We start from the raw sequence: 12,052 nt of genomic DNA on the forward strand, positions 1-12,052 counted from the left end.
CAGGTTCACGTCTGTATGTAGGAAGATAATAAACTAGTGGATGCTACTAAAGTTGAAATACGTGTTCTGAGGATTTATTTATGAAGAATTATGTGAATGGATTAATAATATATTTGACGAGATTATTGAATTTTGACAGCGTTCATCGCAACTTTGAATCTCAAAAGTTTATTCAATGTGTGAGTCTAATATCGATTAAATCAAGATAACGTGTGTCAATATAATTTCTGAGGAGAAACAAACGAAATCTAAAATTGAAAAAAGTTTACGCAAACCAATTGACCCGAGTGTCGTAATTCTGTGCATACGACTCAAATGATACAGTGTCGTTCAAGAACCATTCTGAGACAATTTAAAAAGAATATAAATAATTTTGAAGTGGGTTGTAACTGACGTAGGTGACGAAGTCTACACATGGTCATATGTCAAACGAAAATCATTTATAAGAAACTTACGTCGTTACACTACACCAGCTGTTATATATTTTTTTTTTAAATTTTTTAAATTGCATCCACTGACATCCCACTCCCGATCCATCTGGGAGGAGCGGCGGTGGGGGGGGGGGGGGGTGGGGGGGGGGGAGGGTGGAAGCGGACGAAATAAAAACGAGCGGATCAGAGCTCCACGACTCGGTGTCACACCTGTTGGAGCACAGACGAGTCTGCACCACGCCGCATCGCTCCGGTACGCCGCTCAGAAGCCGTCAGCGCTCTCCCTGGGACACAGTGCTACGGTGTAGCTGAGCAGCAGTGGTTACGTCACGACCTACCTGAGGATCGGCGTCACGATTCAGACCAAGACAGACTCTTGTTGTTGCTACGTTCACACTGACATCAAGGACGATCATTTCCGTTATCGTTTCGCTGGTGAGACTGCAATAAATATTCATTCTCAAGTTAATTGTGGAATCATCAATCTATACGTGCAATACAGACTACCGTACAACTTACGGACATAAAACTATCTAGAGAATCTGCTACACAGATGAAGCATTAACGTTATCCTTGTTTGTCTCTGCCACAGTGTAATTGACACACAAGTCATGTACAGATCACTGTATTTAGTTTCTGAAGTATCTCCAAAAATACGTAACTTCAGTGCTGTGACTATTTTTCGGCCCTGTGGAGTGAAATACCAGTACTGCCATGGCTGTTCCGCATTGGCTGCGCAAGCCATCATATGTAGAGCTAGCCGGAAGACCACTGTACAGCAATGCCATCAGACTGTATCCAATTTGCGAGAAAAATTTTTGGATTGTGTTTCTCAGCACATGAGCTTAGACATTCTATTCAGAAAACGAAAGGAGTAATATTACGCCATGTGATCTAACTTGGACAGCGAATCAACTGTTCCTCGGTTTTGAAGACAATCGTAATAAACTGAAATGGGAAGAAGAACATCACCCCAACATATATAAAGACAGCTTTATGAGATCCTTAAGTACTTAGTTGTAGAGACGGAATAAATAACTGGCTCCTTAGGTAACTCCCAGTTTGCGTCTCGCCCAGAGTCCACGAAGCTTCACTGTCCCTGTATTTTCAAACTGAGAAAAAGTCACCAAGGCATCTTTATTTTTGTCCAACTAAAGAATGGCATCACTAGATCCTAATGAACACGTTTCTCGAAAATTGACGTAAGTACAATAATTTTCTATACAGATATTTACTGGAAAAAAACCACTGTGGTTCCGAAACTTAATACCACTAAAGTCGTTGGTACGTTACTAATTTGAAGAATTCATTCTTTACTTACTGTAGCAGGAAGCTTAGTTGCAGCTATGGCTGACATTTTTAATTCGACTCTGCTTAGTGTAACTTTGCTGAGCACAGCATGTCATTTCAACACTAAAGAAGATAAAACAGTCTTAGGAGTCTACCTAAGCTCACGAACGTGTTTCAGACATAACTGTTCCGCCCGAATTTACTTAAAAAGTTTTCATACATTCATTGAGGGTGACCTCAAGACAGAATTTTGGTCTACATGTATACTCTATGGTAAATGATTCTTTTAAAAAAATGATTTATTACGTGTTTCAGCATGAATCAGAAATAGATAGTAAAACTAGTTTAAAAAGCGGTCACTGTTAGTCCCTAAGGCAGTCTCTGTGGCTCTTCTTGGTTTAAATTTGATGTTTTGTAAGTAGTGTAGCTTTCATGACAATCGCATGCTAGAAAATAGAGCCAAGCCTGTATGTTGTCTATAAAAAAGAACATCTCAATTACTGCTGCCACGAGAGCCCGAAAGCATCACGGAGACACCGCACTCTCTTCTGAACACGGAGGTCATGCATTAATCCGGCACCTTTGCTGAACGAATATTCTCACAAATTAAAAAAAATAAATTGGTTAATTAATGGTCTGGGTTTCAGACATGACTATAATACTCTCTTTATGCATAAGTAGCATCAGAACATTTCATAACGAGGAAATTAATACCTGGGAATGAAATAAGTAAGACTCGAGGCAGAATTTATTTTACGATTTTTTTTTATTTCTTTCGTTATTGTGAAGCTTGTACATTTTGTTACAATAGCATTTGGAAGAAATTCTCTTCACTGATTTGTGATGGACGTTATGTGCCATGGTGTAATGTCTGCAGTCGGCTTTTATGACGAAAAGTTCAAATCAGTGACTCCGTGAATCTGCGGAAAAACCAAACACAACTGCATTAGTAAGAAGCATGAATACTATTGGGATGAATCAGATGACTTGACACTGAAATCTTTAAAATTAATTTACAAACATGGAGAAACGGTGGAAAGTTGAAATTACTGTTCAGCTGCTAAAACATACAAGACCATCTGATCAAAGAAAACAAACGCTCTATTGAAATATTATGGCAAAGAGAAGAGTTCTCGAACTGTCAGAGAGATAGTATTCTTAAAAAAGTACAAATTGGTATAACTGTTAAGATCAAAAGCCATACATGATGACCAGTACTGTTTGAACAAGGTGATGCAGCTGCGGCAATAATGTGCATATATTTCACCACTGCCCGCAAATTAATATGCCAGCCGAAACTGGTTTTATATGTAAAATTATGGCGAGTTTGACCGACTACAATAATAAAATTAAAAATAAATGAGTATCGTCCGTAGCTGTTCCTATATATGTTTTATCTAAAACCTAATCGGTGTGTTGGAAAAGGGGCCATTTCCCAGAAAGTAAATTTTACAGGAGACACAAAAAAACCGTTTTCACAACAGGTTTAAGCATTGTGTCGTAGAATTGCTCTACAGCAGTTGGCCTCAGAGTGAAACAATATACACCAATACAACTATAGTCATTGTCAGTAATCCAGTTGAATGTACTGGAGATGATTCTTTTTCGAATTATTACTTACTTTGTTAATATTAGATTGGTACAAATTATAACGTACGACAGGTGTCAGCTTTACCTGGGGGCAGTTTTCTTTTCACGGATTTTCAAATTACATGTATTTTCTGTCTTTCGTTTAATGGTGAAAATGATATACAGTGGTGCTATAATATTCATTGTTTAGTATTGCTTGTCACTATACAGGATGTCAGTTAATAAATGCGTAACTGAGCTCTATGGTGACCATGTTTCGCTTGAAAAGGATCCAGAGAAAAACGTTTGATGAGAAACCGACATATAAACAATGTTTTAATCTATTTAAAATTAATTCAAGAAATTTTGTTGGTTGGTTGATTTGGGGAAGGGGACCAAACAGCGAGGTCATCGGTCCCATCAAATATCTTGTGTTCCGTTTTGCTACTGTGGGTTCATTGAATCTAATCAAAATCGAAGCAGCGGTGAGCGCACTTAATGGAAGCTGGGGACTCTCTGCTGTGGTGACGACGAAAGATCAACGGACAGCATTCCCTGGCACACAAAATAGATTCTGCTGGCTACATTGAGAAGGGTGGTGCAATAATTTGCTGAAACTATGTAATATGCTGGACCAACTGTATGAAAAAGTCACTGAGAAGACGTCACGAGTGGAAAAGAACGTAATATTGTTTCATTAGAAAGGATGGACGTGGCCACAACTGTGTTTAATCAGCAGTAACATTGACATAATGAGGAAGAAATGGCAGTCATGAGTTTTACGTAAATTCCAGATACACGCATCAATAACTGCACTCCTGACTTTTGGAGAAATTACATTGTCTTTTAAGACGAATACATCGTAGAATAAATGAAACTCTTACCTGAAACATACACTTCCACTGCGAAGCGTAGAATTATTCTCGTTGCCGTAACACACCTTAATTAATCTACTGTTAATAATGAGAGCGTTGTCCTGATTAATGCAGTTTACCAACTTGTTCAAGCAATACTGGTAGTGTATGACTCTTAAATATACCAGCTGTACCAAAATTTTAAGGATTTGAGAAACTGATGGTTTTAAAAAAATTTTGGCCACTTTTGCATAACTTACCGCGGCTTTGTTCTCAAACTGATGGCTTCACTGTACCTTGGGCAGCTTCACAACAGACGTTTGGTTCTGGTGCTGGTGTGTTGTAGCTTCACATTTTGTGATTTCTTTCATATGTTCGCTCCCGTGTGCTTAGTAAATCTTTGTAACAATTGCTTAGTAATAAATCGTTTCGTACAATGTACCAATGAACGCAAGAACAACCTCCCAGTCTCGATCCCAGGAAATCCCTGGCTTTGTGCTGCGAAACTGCTTCTCAGGTCTGTTAACAGTGACGCAACAGCTGTATCATTAGACTCCCCCTATCGTGAAAGTTCGAACAGGTTCGCAGCACAATTTGGGGGGATTGTGCGTCAAAAGTTAGATCTTCTTCTGAGTAGCTGCTGACGAAATGATGTACTACTAGCACTTCTTCTTCTTGCTATCGCTTAGCTATATCTTTTCCTGTTTTCTGAGGCAGACAACAGTCGAGCTTGAAGTTGTTGTACCTAGACTCTACGAAAGAGTCAGTCAACAAGGCCATTAATCGTTAGCTTTTCTTTTCAAGTAGAACACCAATAGTGTTAACAACAATATCGACGGCAGCAATACGCCCATAGAGATAAGGAAAATGGAATCAAGTTCATAGAATTCTTTTGGATTGGTAACCACAAAAATATTTTCGCTTTTAATTTTCGTGAAAGCGTGAGGCGACTGTGCAGAGGTCTCTGCTCTGTGCTTTATAGGAACTTCTGTAGTAAGGTCTAAGAGACTTTTTGTAGCTGTATCGATTTTTTGTTCTACGAGTAATTCTGTAACTGAATGTTTGGAGTCGATGTGATTTCCTTTAATCGTTCCCAAGTATGTCACAACCGTACTGACTTTTTGGTCTTCGATATGTAACTGTGTGAGAGAATTTTTGGAGTCGATCTCTGGCCCCGCAACCGTTTCAGAGGGCGTCACTGCCGTACTGACTTTTTGGTCTTCGATATGTAATTGCGTAACTGAATTTTGGAAGTCGATCTCTCGCCCTGTGTCCGTCTCAGTAGATGTCACGGGTTGCGGTGAATTGTTCGAGGTATCAGAAGGCGACTGAGCGCTGGAAAGTTTGGCTGTGCCAGAGAACGCCTGCGAGTCATCACAGACGACCACCAGTGACGGATAAGATCGAGCGAGTCTCCGCTTGACGCCCCGGCAGTCGAGGCCGGGGTTGTCACACAGGTGGAGGACCTTGAGAGCTGGCAGTCCTCGCAGGTCGTCGACATCGACGTCTGCGATGCTGCAGCGGTCGGCATCCACAGTCTCAATGGAATCGCTGACCAGCGCGGGCAGTCGACGGAGACCAGTGTTGCCAGACAGGTCGACACGGCGCAGATGGCGGTTGCACTCGAAGCTGGAGGCGTCCACCTGGTGAAGTCTGGAACAAACAGATGAGACCTCGAATACCGCTCCCTCTCGACGCCTAGGAGGAATTTTCCTAATATATGAGAAATTAAAACTATGAAAAATCTCAGCTATTATGTAGCTTCTAACCAGATAATCAACAATGAAGCACTTGATACGTTGTAAGTAGGCTGTTTAGATTTTTATTGTAAGTAGGCTGTTTAGATTTTTATATTGGTAATGCCACGTAGCGCTCTGTATGGCTGTGCTGTGTGCAGTCTGTGGCTAGTTTGCATTGTTGTCTGCCATTGTATTGTTGGGCAGCTGGATGTTAACAGCGCATAGCGTTGGGCAGTTGGAGGTGAGCCGCCAGCAGTGGTGGATGTGGGGAGAGAGATGGCGGAGTTTTGTAATTTGTCATGAACTGCTATGTATATTATGACTATTAAGTAAATACATTGTTTGTTCTCTATTAATATCTTTCATTTGCTAACTATCCCTATCAGTAGTTAGTGCCTTCCGTAGTTTGAATCTTTTATTTAGCTGGCAGTAGTGGCGCTCGCTGTATTGCAGTAGTTCAATTAATGAAGATTTTTGTGAGGTAAGTGATTTCTGAAAGGTATAGTTTAATGTTACTCAGGGCCATTCTTTTGCAGGGATCTTTGATAGTCAGATTGCGTTGCGCTAAAAACATTGTGTGTCAGTTTAAGCACAGTCTTGTATAAATTGTTCAAAGGGGATGTTTCAACGTGAACAAGAGGAATGGTGTGACTAAGATTGTTATTTTACGATTAAAATAAGCTGCTGGCAGTTGAAATTGCAGAACTGTTACCGAAGACTGTGCCGCTAAAGCGGAGTTATTGAACGCAGTTTTCCGAAATTCCTTCACCAGGGAAGACGAATGGAATATTCCAGAATTTGAAACACAAACAGCTGCTAGCACGAGTTTCTTAGAAGTAGATACCTTAGGGGTTGCGAAGCAACTCAGATCGCTTGATACGGCAAGTCTTCAGGTCCAGATTGTATACCGATTAGGTTCCTTTCAGATTACGCTGATACAATAGCTCCCTACTTAGCAATCATATACAACCGCTCGCTCACCGATAGATCTGTACCTACAGAGTGGAAAATTGCGCGGGTCGCACCAGTGTTTAAGAAGGGTAGTAGGAGTAATCCATCGAATTACAGACCTATATCATTGACGCCGGTATGCAGTAGGGTTTTTGAGCATATATTGTATTCAAACATTATGAATCACCTCGAAGGGAACGATCTACTGATACGTAATCAGCATGGTTTCAGAAAACCTCGGTCTTGTGCAACGCAGATAGCTCTTTATTCGCACGAAGTAATGGCCGCTATTGACAGGGGATCTCAAGTTGATTCCGTATTTGCAGATTTCCGAAAAGCTTTTGACACCGTTCCTCACAAGCGACTTCTAATCAAGCTGCGGGCCTATGGGGTTTCGTCTCAGTTGTGCGACTGGATTCGTGATTTCCTATCAGGAAGGTCGCAGTTCATAGTAATACACGGCAAATCATCGAGTAAAATTGAAGTGATATCACGTGTTCCCCAGGGAAGCGTCCTGGGACCTCTGCTGTTCCTGATCTATATAAATGACCTGGGTGACAATCTGAGCAATTCTCTTAGGTTTTTCGCAGATGATGCTGTAATTTATCGTCTAGTAAGGTCATCCGAAGACCAGTGTCAGTTGCACAGATATTCAGAAAAGATTGCTGTATGGTGTGGCAGGTGGCAGTTGACGCTAAATAACGAAAAGTGTGAGGTGATCCACATGAGTTCCAAAAGAAATCCGTTGGAATTCGATTACTCGATAAATAGTTCAATTCACAAGGCTGTCAATTCAACTAAGTACCTGGGTGTTAAAATTACGAACAACTTCAGTTGGAAAGACCACATAGATAATAGTGTGGGGAAGACGAACCAAAGGTTGCGTTTCATTGGCAGGACACTTAGAAGATGCAACAAGTCCACTAAAGAGACAGCTTACACTACACTCGTTCGTCCTCTGATAGAATAATGCTGCGCGGTGTGGGATCCTTACCAGGTGGTATTGACGGAGGACATCGAAAGGGTGCAAAAAAGGGCAGCTCGTTTTGTATTATCACGTAATAGGGGAGAGAGTGTGGCAGATATGATACACGATTTGGTATGGAAGTCATTAAAGCAAAGACGTTTTTCGTCGCGGCGAGATCTATTTACGAAATTTCAGTCACCAACTTTCTCTTCCGAATGCGACAATATTTTGTCGATCCCAACCTACATAGGTAGGAATGATCATCAAAATAAAATAAGAGAAATCAGAGCTCGAACAGAAAGGTTTACGTGTCGGTTTTTCCTGCGCGCTGTTCGGGAATGGAATGGTAGAGAGATAGTATGATTGTGATTCGATGAACCCTCTGTCAAGCACTTAAATGTGAATTGCAGAGTAATCATGTAGATGTAGATGTAGATGTAGATCGTCAATGTGGCATCCAACCCACGTCTAATTGACACGGAGTCTACTGCGTGCATTCAATTGATTAACATTTCAGTGCACATTGTGGGAGTAGTAATACCATCTCCGAGGGTCGTTCAACAAGTAATGCAACACATTTATTAAAAATGCGAAGTTTATTGTGGGACATTGCGAAATACTCCGGCTTCAGCCCCTATAGTTTCATGAAGTTCCCATAGGTGGCGGCGCTATATGTAGCCTTCAAAATGGCGTTCGTAATGGAGGTGCGATCCACGCAGATACCCCTCATTGGTTTCTTTTGGCGGAAAACCAGAGCATGGGAGATACGCACTTGCAGAATGTCTACGGAGACCTGTCTGTGAACAAAAAGCACGGTGAGTCGTTGGGCGAGGCGTCTGACATCGTGGCAATATGGTCTCGCAGACCTGTCCAATCTCACGCGTATCAGCCGGACGAGCACAGCTGTGCCTCCTGCAGTATTGCATGTGCGGGTACACTAGTTCGATGTGATCGACAGGTCGTAATCAAACACATCGCTGTACAAGCGGACATCTCCGTTGGCAGTTCGGACACACTCTTTCGCCGCTTGGGGTACTCAAAGGTGTGTGCCCGCTGGCTTCTTCGCCGCATAACAGGAGAACACAAAGGCCAACGAAAGATCATCTCAGCTGAATTCTTATGCGTTACGAGGGTGATCGTTGCAATTTTTTGTTGAACATCCTCACAGGCCACGAAATATGGGTTCACCACTTCGTACCGAAAACAAAACGGCAATCGACTCAGTGGCGCCACATCGCCTCTCCTCTGAAGAAAAAGTTCAATGCCGCACCCTCAACCGGTAAAGTTAGGACTACGGTCTTCTGGGACTCTGAAGGACTTATTCCGTATGAAGTCCTCCTTCATGGTACAACGATCAAATGTACTGTCTTACCCTCAGGATATTGTTGAAACGACTTCAGCACGTTCGTCACCAGGGAATGTTATTCCTCATCCACCATATAGCCTGGATTTCGCATCTTCCGACTTCCACCTGTTTGGCCCAACGAATAATAAGCTATGTCGGAAGCAGTGCGAGGATGATGGGGAATTTATTAATGGGGAAGTTTTTGATGCAGCCAGACGTTGCCTCTGACATCGGCCGGCACTGTGGTACCACGAGGGCGTATAGGCCTCCCCACTAACGTGGCATAAGGCTGTCACACTGAATGGAAATTGTAGCCGAAAGACTGGGGAATAACATGGTGTATTGGAATTCTGAATAAAATCAACTTGCTTACAGAAAAAAAATATTGCATTTCCTCTAGTAGATCTGTTACATATATATATGTGTGTATGCCTGGGATCCCCCAAACCCCTGCATCCATTTCAATCAAATTTAGCACAGAAACAACAGAAACGACATGCCTAACAAGTAGTGACGCTATAAGAGCTTCAGAAGGAGTGGAGGTATGGGAAAAACCGTGTTTTCCCATCCCCTGGCGCATAGGCTGCCATGCACACCAGACATGCGTGGGTATGGTATTGGACAGCCACACCAACCTGTTTTGCTGAGAACCCTACATGTCAATAGCAAGAAACGGTTTTCCAGTCCTGCGTGATAGGCATTTTGTGTTGGAGTAATATCGGCCTTCTCTATCAATCTGCTTTGCATCGCAGTCTGCATGTCAAAGGTAAATATATACAGCCCATGCTACATGGAAGGCATGCTGTGCTTTACTGAACTGTATTTCAGGGGCTATCGTGCTAATGAGCATGGCTAGGGACAGTTTGAGATGGATAGAGGGAGAGGAGGAAATGGATAGAGCGGAGAGGAACAGGAGGAGATGCATGAGGCAGTTGGAAGGTGTGCAGGGCTAATGGACAGGTGGAAAAGGAAGAGGGCAAGGCGGAAAGAGAGAGGGGGAGAGAGATATGGTCAGAATGAAAGGGAGAGGAAGATACTGTCGGAGAGATGGGTTGAAAAGTGGACAAAGAGACGCTGGAGCAGATGAAGAGACACACAGATTTGGGAGGTGCATATAAACAGAGGTGGAAGAGGTGGAGAGGGGGAGGAGAGCGTGTGTTCAGTATGTGTGGAATAAATACAAAAGGTGGAGCCACAGGAAAAAAACTAATTCTCGATATAGGAAAAGATCACACAGTGGTTTTTTCATTCAGAAATCGCATTTGTATGTTGGTTATGATTGTGGTATGTCTCGTGTAAGAAGGAGTAATGGAAATCAGCACATGTCAGAATAAGCATCTAGATAGTGGCGTATCAAGCCTACTGTTTGTTGTACGGCTGTATCGTATCTCATCCCGGTCAGGATCCCACGACTATCGTGGGAATATGGAACATGGTGGAATATGGAATAAATCGTTTCAGAAAGACCATAATTGACGCCATGCAGGGTAAAATGCCAGCATGGCAACCACAGCTGCGGCTTCCACTGACATGATGGTAGAGAGAGATGAGCCAAGAGTGGTGCAACCGATATTGAAAACAGGAGTGGCACCTTATCATCTTTTCAGAAGTCGCGGTTTGCATATAGCATCACGATCAAGGCACTTGGTCTACGGAGGACCTGAGGAGAATGAACTTTGCCAGACTGCGTTCGTCAGCATCATACGTGCCAAATAGTTGTTGTTTGGAGTACCACTGAGCACAAAACGCGGATACTGGTACTTGTCATAGCGGCTGCAACGTTCCTGTCATGTTAAAGCTGATACCTGTGCCCTTTCTTCGAGGTGTCTTTGAATAAGGTAATACAAGAATACACACTGCTGATGACATGCTGACCTGTCACCTCCAGCGGTCAGTGTGTCTGTCATGCGAAGCGCCCAGCTCCGCTTCCCAGTCGAGTCGAAGATTTCATTCGCTCTAAGTGTCGTCCTCATCATTGTTTTATCATCATCGACGTGCAAGTCGCCGAAGTGGTGTCAAATAAAAAGACTAGCCGTAGGCGACCGTAAATGCTATACAACCATGTCATTCCATTTGCGCTGATCTACCTCGGTACAGAGAGAGTTCTGTCGCTTCTCTGGCCAGCTGGTTCCCCAGATCTCTTACCAGTGGAATACATCTGGTTGTGGCACGCCACCAAACGCCAGCCCCTAAGACTGGAGAACTCTGGAGTTGAGTCGATGGAGCATGGACTCGCGTATCTGTCATACTAGGTGTTTCAAGCGATGTCCAACCAGGTTAGAGCCACTGAAGCTGCCAGTATTATGGGATAACGCTATGCAAATATACAATTGTCGTTGGAACTAGACGCATGGCATATTCCATTTCAATATTTCGAGATCCACAGCATCGAAAGTCTGCCGAGAATATAAAATTCCAAGCATTGCCTTCACCATGGTCAACGAAGTAGCCGCCGGCCTTCATTTAACGACTGAGAGCAACGGCGTTTGCATAGAGTTGTCAGTGCTAAGAGACAAGCAACATTGCGTTAAATAACCGCAGAAATCAATGTGGGATGTACGACGAACGAATCCGTTAAGACAGTGCGGCGAAATCTGACGTTACTGGGCTATGGCGGCGGACGACCGACACGAGTGTCTTTGTTAACAGCAGGCATTGTCTGCAGCGCCTGTCCTGGGCTCGTGAACATATCGGTTGGAACGTAGACGACTGGAAAACCGTGATCTAGTCAGATGAGTTCCAGTTTCAGTTGGTAATTGCTGACGGTGCGGTTCGAGAGCGGCGCAGGCCCTAGGGACCGACGGACACAACTTGTCAACAAGGCACTGGGCAAGCTAGTGGTGTGGTCTGTATTTACATGGAATGAACTGTGTCTTCTGACCCTACTGACTCGATCATTGGCTGGA

The 12,052-nt window shown here is 43.0% G+C and overlaps 1 protein-coding gene across 1 annotated transcript in view; it reads right to left on the bottom strand.

Moving 5' to 3' along the window:
- Positions 1-2,468: 2,468 nt before the first annotated feature.
- Positions 2,469-12,052, bottom strand: part of LOC126095062 (uncharacterized) — a 28,326-nt gene continuing 18,742 nt past the window's right edge. The window contains exons 3-4 of the mRNA XM_049909745.1: positions 4,405-5,797; positions 2,469-2,641 (exon numbers count right to left, since the gene is read on the bottom strand). Of these exons, the coding sequence (XP_049765702.1) occupies positions 4,924-5,797 (874 nt within the window). The 3' untranslated portion in view covers positions 2,469-2,641; positions 4,405-4,923. The remainder of the gene's footprint in view (positions 2,642-4,404; positions 5,798-12,052) is intronic.

This window comes from Schistocerca cancellata, chromosome 8, assembly GCF_023864275.1.
Source record: "Schistocerca cancellata isolate TAMUIC-IGC-003103 chromosome 8, iqSchCanc2.1, whole genome shotgun sequence".
NCBI classification, from domain to species: domain Eukaryota; kingdom Metazoa; phylum Arthropoda; class Insecta; order Orthoptera; family Acrididae; genus Schistocerca; species Schistocerca cancellata.